Source organism: Pseudophryne corroboree, chromosome 4 (assembly GCF_028390025.1).
Source record: "Pseudophryne corroboree isolate aPseCor3 chromosome 4, aPseCor3.hap2, whole genome shotgun sequence".
NCBI classification, from domain to species: Eukaryota; Metazoa; Chordata; class Amphibia; order Anura; family Myobatrachidae; genus Pseudophryne; species Pseudophryne corroboree.
Window position 1 is genome coordinate 595,918,717 of NC_086447.1, and position 22,636 is coordinate 595,941,352.

General features: G+C 42.1%; 1 protein-coding gene across 1 annotated transcript in view; it reads right to left on the bottom strand.

Moving 5' to 3' along the window:
• Positions 1 to 18,099: 18,099 nt before the first annotated feature.
• The window catches only part of SFT2D1 (SFT2 domain containing 1), a 205,686-nt gene continuing 201,149 nt past the window's right edge, over positions 18,100 to 22,636 (bottom strand). Inside the window, exons 8-9 of the mRNA XM_063917549.1 lie at positions 19,524 to 19,553; positions 18,100 to 18,491 (exon numbers count right to left, since the gene is read on the bottom strand). Of these exons, the coding sequence (XP_063773619.1) occupies positions 18,452 to 18,491; positions 19,524 to 19,553 (70 nt within the window). The 3' untranslated portion in view covers positions 18,100 to 18,451. The remainder of the gene's footprint in view (positions 18,492 to 19,523; positions 19,554 to 22,636) is intronic.

Below are 22,636 nucleotides of genomic sequence, written 5' to 3' on the forward strand. Positions count from 1 at the left end.
CTCCCTCACAAAATGAAAAAGGGGCTGCACAACATTCTCCTATTAACTATGTCAAAGTCGAAAAATATTGCAGTACACACATCACGTACAAACTACACAAAGATGGCCTCCGCGCGTGTACTTGTTCTGCTGTGTGTGCGCATATCCGCAATTTGCATATGGTCGCTCCCACGGTCCTGTGCATTAGCGCGTGGTATGGGTATTTACGGTAGAGTTTGTGAACGCATGGAAAGCTATCAGAACACATTACATATTTAATCCGAATAGTGCACAATGTACACATAGTCTCCCTGCACCACATCAGAAAGTAACAACAGTTTAAATGGTAACAGAACAAAGGGATGCGCCTTTACAGAATAGAAGGGGACAGAACAAGGTTATAAGGTGGTGTTTGGTATCCAGCTGTAGGGTATTTTAAGGGTAACATTCCAGTGTTGGTTTGAGGAAGATCGCATGTTCCTGTGGATAGTTATGTGCAGGAGCAGAATATAGATATAAACTGTATTTACTGTACATTATGTATGCGGCGGGAATCCAGAGGAGACCACCCACAAGAGCAGTTGGAACAGACATCGCCCACCTATTCAAACCGACCTATGACCTCTCCTGTACTGTAAATAACCATCCCTGTGTCCAATGGACAAAGAGATTACAGTATCCATTGTGTTATGTTTTGGATGAATTGTGTAAAAAGAGCCTGCAGCAGGCCTGGTCAGACACAAGACTCACAACGGTATCTATCAGATGACGGAGGACCAGACCGGGTAGCGCGGCGAATCCACTCACGTATGTAACATTGACTGTAGCCATTTACTCTGTTATATTGTATTGTTTGTATTGTAACCCCCTTTCAGCAATAATACGCTGTGGTGTCGGAACCCAGTGGTTTAATTACAATCTGGTGTCGTGTCTTCATTGCCCTGCTAAGGTTTAAAGTGTATTATCATTGCATTGCATAGCTGTTAAGGGTTTACAGTGTATTTCTGGGTGTGTACGCGCTGTGAGTACTTTGTACCGTCAGCACGGCATTTGTACGCAAAGTCCGTACACAGCAAGGGACTTTGGCCCTCATTCCGAGTTGATCGGTCGCAAGGCGATTTTAGCAGAGTTACACACGCTAAGCCGCCGCCTACTGGGAGTGAATCTTAGCTTCATAAAATTGCGACCGATGTATTCGCAATAATGCGATTACTAACTACTTAGCAGTTTCAGAGTAGCTCCAGACTTACTCTGCCTGTGCGATCATTTCAGTGCTTGTCGTTCCTGGTTGACGTCACAAACACACCCAGCGTTCGCCCAGGCACTCCCACCGTTTCCCCGGCCACTCCTGCGTTTTTTCCGGAAACGGTAGCGTTTTCAGCCACACGCCCCTGAAACGCCGTGTTTCCGCCCAGTAACACCCATTTCCTGTCAATCACATTACGTTCGCCGGAGCGAAGAAAAAGCCGTGAGTAAAAATACTTTCTTCATAGTAAAGTTACTTGGCGCAGTCGCAGTGCGAACATTGCGCATGCGTACTAAGCGGATTTTCACTGCGATGCGATGAAAAATACCGAGCGAACAACTCGGAATGAGGGCCCTTATACGCTAATAGCGTACAAAGTATGTAGAGCGTGTATTAAGTATAGCGGCCGCAGCGGCTCCATGGTAAAGTGTATTTAAGGTGTGTTTAAGGTATAGCTTTCATTTCTGAAGATAAATCAGCATTATAAATTATTGGGGGCTCCTCCGGTTTTCCACATACTTACTACCAAACAGGTCACAGCAGACTTAATCTATCAGCAAAGGGTGGGCAGAAAGTATCTTATGTATCCTTTTCCTGGTCGATGGATGCACTGAAAACCCTACTTGATTGATGATTAGATGGCGTCTGCTCTGTATGGTTTGTAGAGATGCTGGTAGAACTCGTAAGGTAAACAGGAAAAAAGCTATTTAAAATCTGTCTTGGCGCCAAAAGCGTACACGGCACACATACTTTGCATACTCTCTCACATTGTTGCCATAACATTCAGATTGCTAGATTAATTTAGACCTGTGTGAAACCGGAGATATTTGTTGCTATATAGTTAAAAATAAAATAAATATTTAAGGAAGTAAGAGTAAAATCACAAAACGCAGTTCTGGCCCAGTAGTAAGAGGTTTAAAATGGAACAAGTGTGGATTGTGTTTAGTGGGCAATAGTAGTTTTATTGCTCACATTTATAGAATTGTAAGATTTGTGCTATTTGCGCGTGTTTACGCAAATTGCGTAAGAATACGGGCTCTAAGTACAAATTACACAATAGTTCATTTAGTTTAAAGGTGGGACAGTAGCCACGCTACAATAGCACAAAACTACCCGGTTTAAAAAAAAAAATAACAAAAAAAAATGTAGTATAAAAACAAAATTTTGTATACATTTTTTAAATTGCCTCTTGAATGAATCCAAATTTTCTGTACAGAAAAACAAAGTGTATTTGAGTGAGCGAACACAGGAGTGAGTGGATACTGAACCCAAGAACTGAAGTGATCTGAAGTGGTAACACTGGGTTAGTAAAGGCACGGTGGCGTAGGGTTCGCTACCCTGTGTTATTAGGAACTGAAGTGGTCTGAAGTGGTCTGAAGTGATCCCATACAACTGAAGTGGTCTAAAGTGGTCTGGAGTGGTCTAGACTAAAGTGGTCTACAGCAATTGTAGGGCATATAGATAACTAGTATCTATAGGCTGTGCTATTGCATCGCATGTCGGTTTGTTCTGCACAGCACAACGTGATACCATTGTGTCATATGCGCTGTGGAAGAGCATACGCAGATGTGATTGTATAGACAAAGGGGTTTTTCTTTGATAACGTCGGGAAATCTCCCTGGTGGGCTTCACTGGAAATGGTGATAGATAATAATCTAATTTCTCTGTTTTTCACCCTACAAACAATTCCAGTTGAAAGATACCTAAAAAGGAATTTTTCGATGCCTCTCTCTGGAAAATATTCCAAACAGAACTTCCACCAAAAGAAATTACGGTGTTGTAAGGTCTTATAGGAGCCCTAAATTGGGTACATTGCGATCTGCTACCAACAGTGTATCGTTGTACTGGCCAGCGTGGGCGAAGGCGAGTGGAAGGCGCTCAGGGATACTTCCACCGTCTACTTATATTGAGTATTTTTGGTGTTTGTGGGAATTTTTTAAAGTTATTAGAAAAGACCCACAAATATGGGAGCCAGTTGCTCAAGTAAGAGACGTTTAGACAGGGTTCAGGCAGAATTGTGGCCAAAAGGCTCAGCAAGGTTTATCATGTGTGAAAAATATGGTTCACACACAGAAGTTTTATGCAATGAGTGGGTATGTATGACTAACAATGATAGGGAACCATTCCCTAGGGTGGGCAGCTTTGAACCAGAGGTACTGCAGAATGTAAGCAGTAAAATATGTCTTCTTAAATCCAGAAAACAAAGGATTAGACATAATAATTGTTTAAAATTATGGCAGCAAGAGGGGGATATGCAAAGAGAACAAATTCGCAAAACAGGTTCAAAACCTAGCGGGAATGAGAACACAAACACACCATTGTCGACACAGGTCGAAGGGGAAGAGATGGCTACAATCAATGGTATATCTGTAAATGATAGTAGTATGCAAAAACAATGTATTAACCCTAATTTTTGCAAGATGTATCCTGTTTGTAAGTCTTTTCAAGGTTATAGGTCACTAGAAGATAAAGGATCCAGCCAAATCGCAGCTCTCCTCCAAGCAGTCACCTTGCAGGGAACTCAGGTGGGGCCTGTCCAACCAGGTAGAGCAGTAACAATATTCCCCAATGAAAGAACTGGTGAGGTCACAGCTACCGGTAAGTGTGAGACAGTTCATTGCACAGAGACAACAACACCTCACAGTAAACAGATTAGGATCGGAACGGTAGAATTACACCCTGTCTTGGAGATAGTAACTCCCAATGGGGGAACCGATAGTCAGGGAGTAGTCATCATCAGGAATAATGCAATGTATTGCCCGTCGCCCAGAGATGAGCTGCAATCAATCATTTCAGAATTCCCCGACCCTCGGAAGCATTTAGCCAGATGTCAGAAATTTATCAGAGATCTGGGTAATGCGTATGAACCGACAAACAAACACTGGCGGATATTTTTTAAAGCGTGCCTACCCCCTAATATTGACACCCAAAAATGTATCACCGATTGTAGGTTAGAGTCGGATAGTCTTATGACTGACAAACACAATCAGGAGAACTTAGAACGAATTAATAGACAACTAGAGTTGTGTTTCCCCATTAATGTTAAGTGGAGAAAAATTTTTCTCCATAAAACAGAGGGAAAATGAAATGACATCTGAATGTTTCCATTGGGCCCTGCAAATAATGGATAGATACCTTGGGGTATCAGATACAGGGAACGATGCAAATTATAGGGAAGTGGCTGTCTCTGTGCTAATGGACGGACTCAATAAGACAGTAAGGGACAGGGTACAAACATTTTTGCCTGATTGGAAAGGGGCCACAGTAGCTTGTCTTAGAGAGTGCGCAATTGAACACCATAAGAATATTGCCAGGCGTAGAGAACTGCAGGAGGAGAGGCTGAGGATTGAAAGAATACAGGCTATAACACCAAAGTCTCATCAATCTAACCCCAAAACCCGGATAGTAAGAAAAGACCTAGGATATGTTACACTTGTAGGAAGGAAGGGCATTTTGCCAGAGATTGTAGGAGTAGTAGGACACATAGTCGATAAAGACCCCTAGACAGAGAAAACAAGCCACGTTATTAAACACATAGACGGGATCAAGGGACATATAGTAAGGAATCACGAGCCATATAGAAAACACAGATTCGGTTAATGGGAAGAACAGAATAAATGCAACTTTACCCTTTTAACAGAACTTACTGGGGTTAGGAGGAGGTCTCTAAACTTTTGCTTCTTTCTCTAGCAGAAGTGACCTCTAATTAACCTAACAGGAGTTTTGTTAAAGATGGTATACATATTGAGTGCTCCCACCCAGGAAGCACAAAGTATGTTGGATACCCACGAAGACTAATGTTGCATTTCACTGTTCTAGATGCATGTCCATCACAGGTAGAGGAAATTATCTCAAAGATACCGGGTTCCCTATGAACTTAGAATGGACAGGACACTGGATTGATGGCTGGGATAGTCCCAGTAGAGATATAACACACATAGAATTTATTTTAGGGGAGCAGACCGAGTAGAGAATCATTCCCCCGTAGTGCCCAATCCAGATGTCAAATTTTGTAAAATATTCTTTGCCTCTACAAACTTATCTGTTACTAAACTCTATGTGATTTGTCTTCAAAGTTTCCTCTTCATCTCTTGCGTTCACCGACAGGATTACAGTTCAAACGCCACATGCCTACTCGGTCTTTCAGAGCTCTGCCCAAAACCAGTATATTTCACCAGCATAGGGACACCAGTATTAACGCAGTGTGCCTGGTCATGCACAAAGGGTGGAGAATGGGAATACTGGTGAAGGTAGACTGTGCATAGACACCGATATGCATGATGGTGTGACAGCCTGATGGTGAACGCAAATCTGACAAATTTTCTTTTTATTATTTCCCCTCTCTTTTCACTTTCCACAGACGGTTTACTTCACACAACTGATAGCACACAACAATTAATTGAAATGCAAGATTTGTGTTCATTACAGGAAAAGGCAGTCTGGAGGTCAAAAGGGGTATGGCCAGGAATCCTCGGGACTGTGGACAGGTGGACAAGGTAAGCCAGTGGCCCCCAAAGCATATCTTCCAAGCTTAGCTGAGGCGGCACATGGTCTGACTCATCTGGGTAAAGAGGGTATGAGTAAGCTGGTGAGAGCACACTGGTGTGCGCCAGGATTCTCTTCTCATGCAGGTAAGAGAGCAATGACATGTTTTACCTGCTTGAGGAAGAATATTGGAAAGTCAATACCAACAGAGCCATCCCATATCCCTCCGACAGACGGACCTTTTCAGGTAATACAAATCGATTTCATACAGTTACCACCCTGTAGGAATTTAAAATATGTGTTAGTTTGTATTGACGTATTTTCTAACTGGGTAGAAGCGTTCCCTGCTGCCACAAATACTGCTACAATCACTGCAAAGAAAATTGTGCAGGAATTTGTGTGTAGATATGGTATCTCTAGAATAATTGAAAGTGAAAGGGGTACCCATTTTACAGGTGAAGTCTTTCAGGTCATGTGCAAGCTGATGGGAATTAATAGCAAGCTGCATACTCCGTACCGTCCACTGGCGAGTGCAAAGGTGGAGAGAGTGAATAGCACTATTAAGAACAAGCTGAGCAAATTAATGGTTGAAACTGGATTGTCGTGGCCAGAAGCTTTGCCACTAGTGTTGTACAGCATCAGAACCTCTCCCAGGTATCCCCTTAACCTATCACCCTTTGAAATTCTTTTTGGTCGACAACCTCAAGTAATGATAGACCCCCAGGATGATTTGAAATGTAATAATGAAGTGACTGAAATATTTGGTTGGGATGAGCCAGCAGCTGAGAAATCAACAAAGAAATTTAAAGCTGGTGATTCCGGACCTACCGAACAGTAATTGTCATGACATTGAACCTGGGGATTATGTGATGATTCAAAATTTCTTACGCTCAGGTTGCCTCATAGACAGGTGGGAAGGACCATATCAAGTCTTGTTAACCAGCACAACAGCATTCAAGGTCGCCGAAAGAGAGACTTGGATCCACTCGTCCCACTGCAAGAAGGTCGCTGACCCGGAGAGAACTCGTGACAAAGAGCAGAGTGTAGAGAATGTCGTCTCACTGGAGTGTCTGTTCCAGGAAAGTTGAGAGGCAGGACTGTTGAAGGGCATCTGAGCACAGAGAGTAAGAAGAGCTGGAACGGTTGTCGTACCACTTTCTTTTTTCACCTCCCCCTGCATTTTTCCTTTCTTTTCTCCTTCTTATTTTCCTCCTTTCCCCTAACGAAATGGATCGATCACAAGAGACTGCGTTTCGGGTTCTATTAGTAATTCTGGTTTTGATAAGGACAGTGTGTTTTGATGAGGGTCCCAGAGAGGTCGAGCAGGGATCTGGAATGGGTTCTGATGGCAAGTATGAATTTGTAGGATCTCAGGATCAGCACATCATTTTGGTAAAGGCTGGCATCAGTAAGCGCTCTGGTAGTCAGGGAGCTCGGAGGCACTGTGAGGGGTTATTGTCTGATGAATATTGTATTTGTAGGAATTGTGAGAATATAGTTGAGGATGAGTGCATCCAGAGATGTCAGTCCAACCTTAATATCGACATGGACCATCATCCGTTGAGTGATAACCACTCACTAGTGGGTAAGGTCTTAAACCAGACAGAATGTTGGGTGTGCTCACAGGTACCTCAAGGTCAGAGCATGTCAGGATTAGTACCATACCCTTTAGCAATAGATGTACTCGAATTACAGGGTGGGAGACCGGTGGACAAGAAATTCAATATTTCTAGGCCCCCTAGTTTGAAGCTCCACCAGTATCATGTAGACAGATCCTTATTATGTTTTAATATTTCCAATTACCGAAAACCGGGAAATTGGGAAGTGACGTGGAATAACCAGACAATGACCTTTTCACACAGAGCTGATAGGATACCCATAGACTCTGAACGTGTACGCCAAATAGCCAACAGTGGGAGGTATTTTCAGTATAGGTATACTCGTGGAAGCAAGACCATGTGGGTTGGAAAAGTATCGCCAGGGTATTGTGCCCATATCATCCAGCCCGATACTTGTACTGAGCAGATGGGAGAACTAGGGATAGGTTTCTTTACTTGGAAAGTTTGTAATATGGTGATGTCATATTTTGTCCCCTATGTTCTCCCAGATGATGCCTATTTCATATGTGGGAGGAAGGCGTACAAGTGGCTTGCCCCAAGCTCAAAGGGATTGTTATATTGGGAGAGTACTACCAGAGGTCATGACCATAACCCATGATAAGATGAAAGACGTTCACCACAGTGCTCAGGCTCCTTATACTTATACTCATACTCACTATGAACACATTATCAAGAGACACCTCATAGATAGGACAGAGCACGCAGCCTCTGATTTGATCCACGAATCCACCGGGATTCAATTCCTTCTTGAATTAGACATCAAAAGAAAACCAATAATAGCAGCGCTGAATTCAATTAATACTAAAAATTAAAAAATGAGATGGATTGAATGAAAACAGATTAAAAAATGTATTAATAACTCTGATTAATAACCAATTAAAAGTCAATGTGACCACCGGCAGAATAAGTGAACCAGAAATGTCCGTTCCTTTTAAATAACTGGACACCAGTTTAGGCAGAATATACAGGCTTAGGAGCTGATTGCACAGTCCCGAAAAGGGTTATTACCGCTTCTTAGGCCGCTGGAGGGAGAAATATCCCATAGATGATCCTTCAATTGGGAGTTGGTAGCATATTCTTTGAAAAAGCTGCAGGACCTGCAGCGAAACGCGTCAGGTGCCACCCTGATCACCGTTGCTTTGTTGCTGAACCAATGCCCGGACCATACTGGATGCCCAGAGTTTGCTATTTGGTGGATTTTAACAGGCGTACTTAGGACCATCCCGCAAGTCAAGCTCCGCATACTGGTGAGGATTGAGAATATGCTACCAACGGGTAGCTCGTTTGTACGTGATATCCCGGGTGCTCGTCCGGGATATCACGTTCTTAATGATGCACTGTACATTACAAACGCGGCTGTAATTGACCGGCTCCAATGGACGCATTGAGAAGCTGATGAAAATGACATCGAAGTTAATGTATTGTTGTGGTATCAGTATGCCGCTGATATGAAATTCAAGGGACAATGCGTTTCTCATAATATTTAAGATGCTAAAATGTATTTTTATTGTTGCAAAACAAGGCTCCAATAAGTCATATTGTGTTTGATTCAGATTGTATTGTTTATCTGTTAAGTAGGTTTAAAAGTACATTTAAAAGTTGCTGCATAGCCTTGATATAGTTTTTATTTTTAACTCAGGCCTAAAATAACTTCTGGTGCTTGTATGATGTGTGATTTCTTTGTGACAAAGGAAGCCGCATGGTCTGTCCTCCATTTTGGACTAACCACATGGCCTGTCCACCATTTTGTGTAACCCTCATGGATGTGGAAGGGGGAGGAGCAGCGGCCATTTTGGGAAGGTCATTTTTCTAAATGGCTGATTTTCAGTCTGCTCAGAATAATCAGCTTTCCTTGGTCACATGAAACACGATTTATGAGTTACCAATGCATTTATTTAACCCATGCCATAGTCAAATACAAATAGTTTCAATAGGGCCTAGTGAAAGTTAATAGTGAGATGAATACTTAATTTAAGAATTACACACAGATATAAACAAAGTTTTTTTTTCTTTTACCTCTAGGATTTAGTTAACTCTGCTTGCTATAAGATAGCCATTGAAATGCAAATTAACCTGTGTAACTGCTTTTTCCGAGCAGTGAAAAACAACCTTTACAGGCAGACAAAAGCACATAGCATTGATATGCAAATTAGAAGCACTGAATGGGTGAATGAGTCCCATAGGAGACCAGTGAATGGTACATATATATAATATTATAATTATGTGTGTGTTTATATCAATGTATGTTCTGCAAGATGGCTATCCAATCTGAATCATATCATTTAAATTATTGATCATTGCTAGATTCATATAGATCGGTATGAAACCGAATACATTTGTTGCTATATAGTTAAAACAAAAAATAATAATAATAAATGTTTAAGGAAGTAAATGTAAAAGACACAAAACGCAGTAATAGGGTTTATACAGAAAGAATGTGTGTTGTGTTAAGTGAGCAATTATAGTTGGTATTGCTCACATTTATAGAATTGTATGATTTGTGCTATTGCGGACGTACGGTTTTGTACACATGTCATGGACAAAGTACGGAACTGCACACGCAGCGTAAGAGACACGCACAGTAGCGTGTTTACACATATTGCGTAAGAAGTACGGTCGCTAAGTACAAATTACACAATAGTTCGTTTAGTTAAAAGGCGGGACAGTAGCCACGCTACAATAGCACCAAACTACCCGGTTTCTAAAGAAATGTAATATAAAAACAAAATTTAGTATAAATAAAAAAAAATGAATTGCCTCTGGGGGTAAAACTGCCAACTTGAATAAATCCAAATTTTCTGTACAGAAAAATAAAGTGTATTTGAGTGAGTGGATACTGAACCCAAGAACTGAAGAGGTCTGAAGTGGTAACACTGGGTTAGTAGAGGCCCGGTGGCGTAGGGTTCGCTATCCTGCGTTATTAGCAACTGAAGTGGTCTGAAGTGGTATCCCATACAACTGAAGTGGTCTAAAGTGGTCTGGAGTGGTCTACAGCAATTGTAGGGCATATAGATAACTAGTATCTATAGGCTGTGCTATTGCATCGCATGTCCGTGTGTTCTGCACAGCACAACGTGATACCATTGTGTCATATGCGTTGTGGAAGAGCATACGCAGACGTGATTGAATAGACAAAAAGGGGTTTTTCTTTAACAACGTCAGGAAATCTCCCTGGTGGGCTTCACTGGAAAGGGTGAAGGATAGTTAACTAATTTCTCTGTTTTTCGCCCTACAAACAATTCCAGTTAAAAGATACCGAAAAGGAATTTTTCGCTGCCTCTCTCAGGAAAATATTCCAAACAGAACCTCCACCGAAATAAATGACGGTGTAAGGTCTGATAGGAGCCCTAAGTTGGGTACATTGCGATCCGCTACCAACAGTGTATCATTGTACTGGCCAGCGTGGGCGAGAGCGAGTGGAAGGCGCTCGGGTATACTTCCACCGTCTACTTATATTGAGTATTTTGGCGTTTGTGGGAATTTTTTTAAGTTATTAGAAGAGACCCACAAATATGGGAGCCAGTTGCTCAAGTAAGAGACGTTTAGACAGGATTCAGGCAGAATTGTGGCCAAAAGGCTCAGCAAGGTTTATCATGTGTGAAAAATATGGTTCACACACAGAAATTTTATGCAATGAGTGGGTATGTATGACTAACAAGGATGGGGTACCATTCCCTAGGGTGGGCGGCTTTAAACCAGAGGCACTGCAGAATGTAGGCAGTAAAATATGTCTTCTTAAAACCAGAAAACAAAGGATTAGACATACAGATTGTTTAAATTTATGGCAACAGGAGGGGGATATACAAAGAGAATTAGCTCGCGCAGCAGGTTCCAAACCTAGCTGGAAAATAATGGCGACCGCACCACCACCACTACCGTATATTGCGGGGGAGAAGATGGCTACAGTCAATGGTATATCCGCAAAATATACTAGTATGTAAAAACAATGTATTAACCCTAATTCTTTTTTTTTTGCAAGATGTGTCCTGTTTTTGAAGTCTTTTCAAGGTTATAGGTCACAAGAGGATGATGGACTTGCTGGCAGACCAGTTCCTGTATTTATTTACAGAGAGAGAGAGACATAAGATGCATTGGAGGGAATGGTAATTGTATCACTGGCCTGTAACTGTAATTGTATGTAACTGTATGTTTTAACTGCTTACTGTATGAGTTGTAAGTATAGGTATAATGTACTTTGTAATATATATATTGAATCAATATCTTTTTTTAATAACAAATATATCCAGCCAAATCACAGCTCTCCTCCAAGCAGTCACCTTGCTGCAGGAAACTCAGGTGGGGCCTGTCCAACCAGGTAGAGCAGTAACAATATTCCCCAATGAAAGAACTGGTGAGGTCACAGCTACCGGTAAGTATGAGACAGTTCATTGCACAGAGACAACAACACCTCACAGTAAACAGATTAGGAAAGGAATGGTAGGATTACACCCTGTCTTGGAAATAGTAACCCCCAATGGGGGAACCGATAGTCAGGGAATAATCCTCACCAGGAATATTGCAATGTATAGCCCGTGGCCCAGAGATGAGCTGCGATCAATCATTTCAGAATTCCCCGACCCTCGGAAGCATGTAGCCAGATGTCAGAAATTTTTCAGAGATCTGGGTAATGCGTATGAACCGACAAACAAACACTGGCGGATATTTTTGAAAGCGTGCCTACCTCCTAATATTGACACCCAAAAATGTATCACTGATTGTAGATTAGAGTTGGATAGTCTTATGACTGACAAAACAATCAGGAGAATTTAGAGCAAATTAACATACAACTAGAGTTGTATTTCCCCACAACTGTTAAATGGAGAAAAATTTTCTCCATAAAACAGAGGGAAAATGAAATACTTCCATCAGGACCTGCAAATAATAGATAGGTACATGGGGGTATCAGATACAGGGAAAGATGCAAATTACAGGGAGGTAGCTGTTTCTGTATTAATGGACGGACTCAGACAGTAAGGGACAGGGTACAAACATTTTTTGCCTGATTGGAGAGGGACCACAGTAGCTTGTCGTAGACAGTGCGCAATTGAACACCATAAGAATATTGCTAGGCGTAGAGAACTGTAGGAGAAGAGGCTGAGGATAGAAAGTATACAGGCTCTTACACCAGAGTCTCATTAGCCTAAACCCCAAAACCCTGGTGGTAAGAAAAGACCGAGAAATTGTTCCATTTGTTAAAAAATAAAGGACATTTTTCTAGAGATTGCAAGAGTAGTAGAGCACATAGCCAATATAGACCCCTAGACAGAGAAAACAAGCCACGTTATTAAACACATAGACGGGATCAAGGGACATATAGTAAGGAGGCACGAGCCATATAGAAAACACAGATTCAGTTAATGGGAAGAATGGAATAAATGCAACTTTACCCTTTTGACAGAACTTACTGGGGTTAGGAGGAGGTCTCTAAACTTCTGCTTCATTCTCTAGCAGAAGTTTTGTTAGAGATGGTATACATATAGCGTGCTCCCGCCCAGGAAGTACGAATTATGTTGGATACCGACGAAGACTAATGTTGCATTTCACTGTTCTAGACGCATGTCCATCACAGGTAAAGTATCTCAAAGATACCGGGTTCCCTATGAACTTAGAATGGACAGGACACTGGATTGATGGCTGGGATAGTCCCAGTAGAGAGATAACACACACAGAATTTCTTTAAGGGGAGCAGACCAAGTAGAGAATCACTTCCCCCGTAGTGCCCAATCCAGATGTCAGATTTTGTAAAATCTTCTTTGCCTCTACAAACTTATCTGTTACTAAACTCTATGTAATTTGTCTTCAAAGCTTCCTCTTCATCTCTTATGTTCACCGACAGGGTTACAGTTCAGACGCCACAGGCCTACTTGGTCTTTCACAGTTCTGCCCAAATCCAGTATATCTCACCAGCATAGGGACACCAGTATCAGTGTGCCTGGTCATGCACAAAGGGTGGAGAAAGGGAATACGGGTGAAGGGAGACTGTATATAGACACCGATCTGCATGATGGCGTGAAATTTTCTTTTTATTATTTCCTTTCTCTTTTCACTTTCCACAGATGGGTTACTTCACACAACTGATAATACACAACAGTTAAACACATTGAAATGCAAGATTTATGTTCCCTACAGAAAGGCCGCTTGCCCGGAGAGAACTCATGACAAAGAGCAGAGTGTAGAGAACCTCGTATCACTGGAGTGTCTGTTCCAGGTAGGTTGAGAGGCAGGACTGTTGAAGGGCATCCGAGCACAGATCTAGAACGGTTGTAGTATCATTCTTTGTTTTTTTTCACCTCCCCCTGCATTTTCCTGTCTTTTCCCCTTCTTATTTTCCTCCTTTCCCTAAACGAAATGGATCGATCACAAGAGACTACGTTTAGGGTTCTATTAGTAATTCTGGTTTTGATCAAGACAGTTTGTTTTGGTGAGGGTCCCAGAGAGGTCGAGCAGGGATCTGGAATGGGTTCTGATGACGAGTATGAATTTGTAGAATCTCAGGAGCAGCACATCGCTCAAGTAAAAGCTAGCATCAGTAAGCGCTCTGGTAGTCAGGGAGCTCGGAGACACTGTGAGGGGTTATTGTCTGATGAATATTGTATTTGTAGGAACTGTGAAAATATAGTTGAGGATGGGTGCATCCAGAGATGTCAGTCCAACCTTATTATCGACATGGACCGTCATCCGTTGAGTGATTACCACTCACTAGTGGGTAACGTCTTAAACCAGACAGAATGTTGGGTGTGCTCACAGGTACCTCAAGGTCAAAGCAAGTCAGGATTAGTACCATACCCTTTAGCAATAGATGAGGTACTCGAATTATGGGGTAGCAGACCGGTGGACAAAAAAATTCAATATTTCTAGGCCCCCTAGTTTGAAGCTCCACCAGTATCATGTAGACAGGTCCTTATTGTGTTTCAATATTTCCAATTACCGAAAACCGGGAAATTGGGAAGTGACGTGGAATAACCAGACAATTACCTTTTCACACAGAGCTGATAGGATACCCATAGACTCTGTACCTGTACGCAAAATAGCCAACAGTGGGAGGTATTTTCGGTATAGGTATACTCATGGAAGCAAGACCATGTGGGTTGGAAAAGTATCGCCAGGGTATTGTGCCCATATCATCCAGCCAGATACTTGTACTGAGCAGATGGGAGAACTAGGGATAGGTTTCTTTACTTGGAAAGTTTGTAATATGGTGATGTCATATTTTGTCCCCTATGTTCTCCCAGATGATGCCTATTTCATATGTGGGAGGAAGGCGTACAAGTGGCTTGCCCCGAGCTCAGAGGGATTGTGTTATATTGGGAGAGTACTGCCAGATGTCATGACCATAACCCATGATAAGATGAAAGACGTTCACCACAGTGCTCAGGCTCCTTATACTCATACCCACTATGAACACATCATCAAGAGACACCCCGTAGATAGGACAGAGCACGCAGCCTCTGATTTGATCCACGAATCCACCGAGATTCAATTCCTTCTCGCATTAGACATCACCCGTACTGCCAGAGGAATTATAAATTATAGGTATATCCATGCGCTAGCGAACTTGATAGATAATATCACGGAGATGTATGATGACACCTTCAGATATACGGGAAGGGAGTTACAAGCTTACAAGCAGGAACTGATTCCACGCAATTGGTTCTCAGGTTTAGGAGAGTGGGCTCAAAATTTCATCATGAGTGTAGGGAAGTTTCTCCTTTGTATCGTGGGAGGCGTCATAATTATTGGTTTGATACTTAGGTGTGTTCGAAATCTGACGCGGCGCAAGCTCGGCACAAAATTGATGAGTCTAAGGAGCAAGGGCACTGTTACAGCAGCAGATTTAGTTTACGACCCATCCATATGATAAGGATTGCAAATGAATTTCATGGCCTGTGTCGTTCACCCGTTTTTCTTTTGTATCCCCCTCTGCCCAGATACATCCATCCAGAAAAAGACATCAGCCCTACCCAAAATGTTTATGTGAATGTATTTAATTTATATGTCTTATCTTCATCTCTGCAACCTTCAGTTAATGGCACACATAGTCGACAGGTGATATCCACATATACTAGCAAACACATATGTTTCCCCCTGCATGTATCATCAACTAAATGTGCACCCCATTTGTTGGAACAAGAAGCCGAAAAGAGCTCGGTAGTGTTTGTTGGCCCACTTACAGACCCTTAATACGGGATAAGAAGGATTTAATGTATACTTCACAATACCTCAAAGTTTATTTAGAACATATACGGCATGATGATACATGCCCCTCAGACATGGATTCAAACATACATGCTTTCTACTATCCCACTAGGTCATACATTTCCCACCTACAACTCTCCCCCGACCATCCAAACTTCTGTAGATATTGTATTGATATTTTTCTGTTTATTGATTAGATAGTGGCAGTTATTGGTGACTGCCAAAGGGTGGAAAAATATTGCAGTACACACATCACGTACAAACTAAACACAGATGGCCTCCGCGCATGTACTTGTTCTGTCATGCGTGCACATATTCGTAATATGCGTATGGTCGCTCCCGCGGTCCTGCGCATTAGCGTGTGGTATGGGTATTTACGGTAGTTTGTGAACGCATGGAAAGCTATCAAAACACATTACATATTTAAATCCAAATAGTGCAAAATGTACACATAGCCTCCCTGCACCACATAAGAAAGTAACAGCAGTTTAAATGGTTTCAGAACAAAGGGATTCCCCTTTACAGAATAGGAGGGGACAGAACAAGGTTATAAGGTGGTGTTTGGTATCCAGCTGAAGGGTATTTTAAGGGTAACATTCCGGTGTTGGTTTGAGGAAGATCGCATGTTCCTGCGGATAGTTATGTGCAGGAGCAGAATATAGATATAAACTGTATTTACTGTACATTATGTATGCGGCGGGAATCCAGAGGAGACCACCCACAAGAACAGTTGGAAAGACATCGCCTACCTATTCAAACCGACCTATGACCTCTCCTGTACTGTAAATGACCATCCCTGTGTCCAATGGACAAAGAGATTACAGTATCCATTGTATTGCTTTTTGGAAGAATTGTATAGAGAGAGCCTGCAGCAGGCCTGGTCAGACACAATACTCACAACGTTATCTATCAGATGACGGAGGACCGGACCGGGTAGCGCAAGCGAATCCACTCAAGTATGTACCATTGACTGTAGCCATTATTCTGTTGTATTGTATTGTTTATATTGTAACCCTTTTTCAGCAATAATACGCTGTGGTGTAGGAACCCAGTGGTTTAGCCACAGACTGGTGTCGTGTCTTTCTTTCACTGCATAAGGTTTAAAGTGTAATAGCATCACACTGCATTGCTGCATAAGGTTTAAAGTGTAATAGCATCACACTGCATTGCTGCATAAAGTTTAAAGTGTATTAGTAACGCATCACATTGCTGTATAAGGTTTAAAGTGTGTTCATTGGGTGTGTACGCGCTGTGTGTACTTTGTACCGTCAGCGCGGCATTTGTACGCTAAGTCCGTACACAGCACGGAACTTTGTATGCTAATAGCGTACAAAGTACGTAGAGTGTGTATTAAGTACAGTGGCCGCAGCGGCTCCATGGTAAACAGTATTTAAGGTGTGTTTAAGGTATAGCTTTCATTCCTGTAAGATAATCAGCATTATCATAACCTCTCACATTTTAACCCTACATGGATTCACATAGCGCTCCATTTCCTGATATATAAACTTGTTATAATTTTAAAAGGAGCTGCTTCCATACCATTAGCGCAAAATGGTAAAATCTATTGTAACAGACAGGTAGAGGACAAGTGTGCAGGTCTATGGATATCAATGTTCACTAATTGCCTATTTTATCGAGTACATCTGTTTATTAATGCACATATCTAATCAGCAAACCATATGGCAGCAGCTCAATGCATAAATGAATGCAGAAATGGTTGTTGTTCCGACCAAACATAACTAATAAGCAGAAGAGTACATTTTTCAATTTCTGCAGCGATATGCAGATGTCAGGCTCAAAATATTTGTAAACTAGAATCCATGTTTTAACTCTAAGGTGAGTCAACAGTTCAGACTGGTGGTGTCATAGTGTGGTGAATAACAAGACAATAAATTTGAAGGTAATCCAAGGGTCTCCAGAGTCAGCAGATCTCATAGCACCTCTGGGATATGGTGGAAAGGAAGACTCACAGTATGAATTTGCAACAGACAAATCTGCAGCAACTGTGAGATTCTTTTATGCGACCATGAGCCACAATATCTAATGCCAGGCATACAGGCAGATAAAATGCCTGTCAGACTGACAGGCATTTTGTCTGCCACTGTCGATATCCGGGACATGCACTGTGAGATCTCTTACAGTGTATGTCATATGATATCGGCGCTCTGCCCCCATGTAGGAGACATTTCTCCGTTCCTTCCTATGTGAAGGAGCAGGAGAATGTCCGTCGGTCGGCCGCGGCAGGGCATACACTGTCCGATGCGGCCACTTATTAAATATCTTAAAGGAGGAACGTGCTGGACAATTCGGCATGACTGACCGATTGTTATTTTCAGAATGGATGGCCACATATCGGGGAGATCTGCCAGATAATTGTAGCATAAGGAATGTTTCCAGCATCTTGGTGAACCCATGCCACTTAGAATTCAGGTTGTTTTGGCGAAAGTGGTCCTACCCAGTACTAGAAAGGTGGAACTAATAAAAGTGGCTACTGAGTCAATATAGTACAATTCCTTTTTTATATTTATGTTATGAAGTACATTTGTTTTTCACAACAGACACAGAATACTTAAGTAATATTTATATCAAGTAGATTTATTAAAGCTTTAAATATTTACAAAGAAAGCTAGTGAAGGATAGAAAATAAAATGTTTTGGAGTGAAGAAAAGAAACCTGGAATAAGCAGTTATTGTCAACATATTTCACAAGTGCAAATATTTTTGTTACTGTATAAATATGCATTATTAAAATAATGATTAAAAAATAAAAAACATTGCTTTTGCAAAAATGAAAATGTAAATAATCAATATTATGTTACATACAAAAAATACATTTTGTTTTTGTAAAGGAAAAAAAAAATATTAACCTAGTTCATATTACAATATTTATTCCTTGATTTCTGCAGCAGAGACCTTCTTCCTGCACTTTAATTCAAACAACTGGAAAAGCACTTTATGATGGCATCCCTTTTAGGAGGAAAAAAGGAAAGATAGTATCAAAAGCAAATCAATTCAGGTCTTTTCAAACATGAGTATACCATGAACTACTAACAATGTATTCCATCAATTTAAATTACAACAGCGCAATGATTCATATTAAGACAATGAATGTACAGGTTGAGTATCCCATATCCAAAATGCTTGGGACCAGAGGTATTTTGGATATCAGATTTTTCCGTATTTTGGAATAATTGCATACCATAATGAGATATCATGGCGATGGGACCTAAGTCTAAGCACAGAATGCATTTATGTTTCATATACACCTTCTACACACAGCCTGAAGGTCAATTTAGCCAATATTTTTTAATAATTTTGTATTAAACAAAGTTTGTGTACATACACACAATTCATTTATGTTTCATATATACCTTATACACACAGCCTGAAGGTCATTTAATACAATATTATTTAATAACTGTGTATTAAAAAAAGTTTGTGTACATTGAGCCATCAGAAAACAAAGGTTTCACTATCTCACTCTCACTCAAAAAAGTACGTATTTTGGAATATTTGGATATGGGATACTCAACCTGTATAAATACAGCAATTTCAAATTACCCACCCATAATAGGTTATCCCCATGCACTGCAATATCTGCAGCTGTATAGGGCAAATGCACGTGACCCAAAATAAGTTTATGTATTTTTCAATATAATCATAATCCTTATCAAACACAGCAGTAAATGTAGTGTGTGGGATATTTTAGGCAGTAAGTGAACAGGTGCCACTGAAATATGTTGACAATGATATATACACACACACACACACACACACACAAGGTGAATACTATAATAAACCCGTATTCTTAATAAATAATGTTGCCATAACTTATATCAAACAATAATCATTAATGTCAACATTATGGCTTGCCATTTCCTAACCAGATGATTGAGTAGATAAATAGGGCGATGGGTCTATGGACAGAGCACACCTTTCTTTTTATATAGTATTGGTCCTGAGTATATCTGAAGCAAAATAAGAAATTTGTGAACTTACCTTGCAAAGGGAATATATGACAGGCTATACCTAAAATAAAATGTAAGAAATTAAAAATAAGTTAACAAAAAGAAAACAAGATAGATCACAACTGATAACCTTAAGAAGCAAAATATCTTAAAAAATTCAGGATACAATGAAAGCGTAACTGTCGAAAGGCACTGGGTAGGGTTAAAGCTTTCCTTCATCCCTCACACACACCACAGTCCGTTTCCCCAATGACTCCATGCTGCATTCCTAGCACGCCCACCCCATCCCAAGCCCTGTATCCCTTCACCAATCCACTCTTACCCTGGGGAGTGACACACCTGCGCTGCACTTCCCAGTATCTAGACCTATCACCAGGTACCATGCGGCTCTCACACCCCACCAGAAGAGGTCGGCACAGGAATCCTGGTCAGCTGTGCTGCTGCCATGTCCAATAAGTGCCTGCACCAGAGCTGGACCTGGAAAAGTGGGCACACACTCGCACTGCACAGTCACTGTGTGTAAGAGTCTCCTGTCACTCTGAGGCTGCACCTACAGCTCGCTACCCTATTTGGAAAAGACGGCTCACATCCCTGCTGGGCACTAAGTGGTATATACTTGGGGCCATCTGATCCTTGGGGTCCGGTATAGGTGTCCGTTTTGACCCCCCCTGTCGCCGGCCCTGCCCATAGGTTCCATAAATGGGATGTAGTTATGAAGAAACAGGACCTGAAATGATGGGTTTTCCAACCAGACTCTTGATAAATGAGCTCCAAGGAGTCAAGAGTATGCTCACTGATAGTTGTTTAGGTAATGTGTGTTTCATAAAGTTGAGTAAGAAAAAGAAGACTGAGGGAATACTTGCTACATAATCTGTTTTCCCTGAACAAAACACATATCGCCCCTTAGATTTTTCCTCATTATTATTTACTTGCATATATAATTTGCATATCTTCATTCTCACTATTTATAATATGGTCTCCTTAAATGTCAATCTAGCAGCTTCACCCTAGAGCTGAGTGGAGGCCATTCACCCCCAGAACTCAGTTGCTGCTAGGGACAGAAGGAGTGATCACATACACCGAAGCTTCATTAGAATAATAAGAATTTACTCACCGGTAATTCTATTTCTCGTAGTCCGTAGTGGATGCTGGGAACTCCGTAAGGACCATGGGGAATAGACGGGCTCCGCAGGAGACTAGGCACTCTAAAAGAAAGATTAGGTACTATCCGGTGTGCACTGGCTCCTCCCTCTATGCCCCTCCTCCAGACCTCAGTTAGGGAAACTGTGCCCGGAAGAGCTGACACAACAAGGAAAGGATTTGGAATCCAGGGTAAGACTCATACTAGCCACACCAATCACACCGTACAACTTGTGATAGCCTCATTTAAAAGATGGCTCATAACAATAACCCTTAAGTTAAGCAATAACTATATACATGTATTGCAGAGAGTCCGCACTTGGGACGGGCGCCCAGCATCCACTACGGACTACGAGAAATAGAATTACCGGTGAGTAAATTCTTATTTTCTCTGACGTCCTAGTGGATGCTGGGAACTCTGTAAGGACCATGGGGATTATACCAAAGCTCCCAAACGTGCGGGAGAGTGCGGATGACTCTGCAGCACCGAACGAGCAAACTCAAGGTCCTCCTCAGCCAGGGTATCAAACTTGTAGAATTTAGCAAATGTGTTTGAACCCGACCAAGTAGCAGCTCGGCAAAGCTGTAAAGCCGCCCAAGAAGAGCCCACCTTCCTCGTGGAATGGGCTTTTACTGATTTAGGATGCGGCAGTCCAGCCGCAGAATGTGCCAGCTGAATCGTGCTACAGATCCAGCGAGCAATAGTCTGCTTTGAAGCAGGAGCACCCAGCTTGTTGTGTGCATGCAGCATAAAGAGCGAGTCAGTTTTTCTGACTCTAGCCGTCCTGGAAACATAAATTTTCAGGGCCCAGACTACGTCCAGCAACTTGGAATCCTCCAAGTCCCGAGTAGCCGCAGGCACCACAATAGGTTGGTTCAAATGAAACGCCGATACCACCTTTGGGAGAAATTGGGGACGAGTCCTCAATTCTGCCCTGTCCATATGGAAAATCAGATATGGGCTTTTACATGACAAAGCCGTCAATTCTGACACACGCCTAGCTGAAGCCAAGGCCAACAGCATGACCACCTTCCACGTGAGATACTTTAACTCCACGGTCTTAAGTGGCTCAAACCATTGGGATTTCAGGAAATCCAACACAACGTTAAGATCCCAAGGTGCCACTGGAGGCACAAAAAGGGGGCTGAATATGCAGCACTCCCTTAACAAACGTCTGAACTTCAGGGAGTGAAGCCAGTTCTTTTTGAAAGAGAATAGACAGGGCCGAAATCTGGACCTTAATGGAGCCCAATTTTAGGCCCATAGTCACCCCTGACTGTAGGAAGTGCAGAAATCGACCCAGCTGGAATTCCTCTGTTGGGGCCTTCCTGGCCTCACACCAAGCAACATATTTCCGCCATATGCGGTGATGTTTTGCGGTCACATCCTTCCTAGCTTTTATCAGCGTAGGAATCACTTCATCTGGAATGCCCTTTTCCGTTAGGATCCGGCGTTCAACCGCCATGCCGTCAAACGCAGCCGCGGTAAGTCTTGGAACAGACAGGGCCCCTGCTGTAGCAGGTCCTGTCGGAGAGGCAGAGGCCATGGGTCCTCTGAGATAATTTCTTGTAGTTCTGGGTACCAAGTTCTTCTTGGCCAATCCGGAACGATGAGTATAGTTCTTACTCCTCTCTTTCTTATTATCCTCAGTACCTTGGGTATGAGAGGAAGAGGAGGGAACACATAAACCGACTGGTACACCCACGGTGTCACTAGTGCGTCCACAGCTATCGCCTGAGGGTCCCTTGACCTGGCGCAATATCTTTTTAGCTTTTTGTTGAGGCGGGACGCCATCATGTCCACCTGTGGCCGTTCCCAACTATTTACAATCAGTGTGAAGACTTCTGGATGAAGTCCCCACTCTCCCGGGTGGAGGTCGTGCCTGCTGAGGAAGTCTGCTTCAAAGTTGTCCACTCCCGGAATGAACACTGCTGACAGTGCTAGGACGTGATTCTCCGCCCATCGACGAATCCTTGTGGCTTCTGCCATCGCCATCCTGCTTC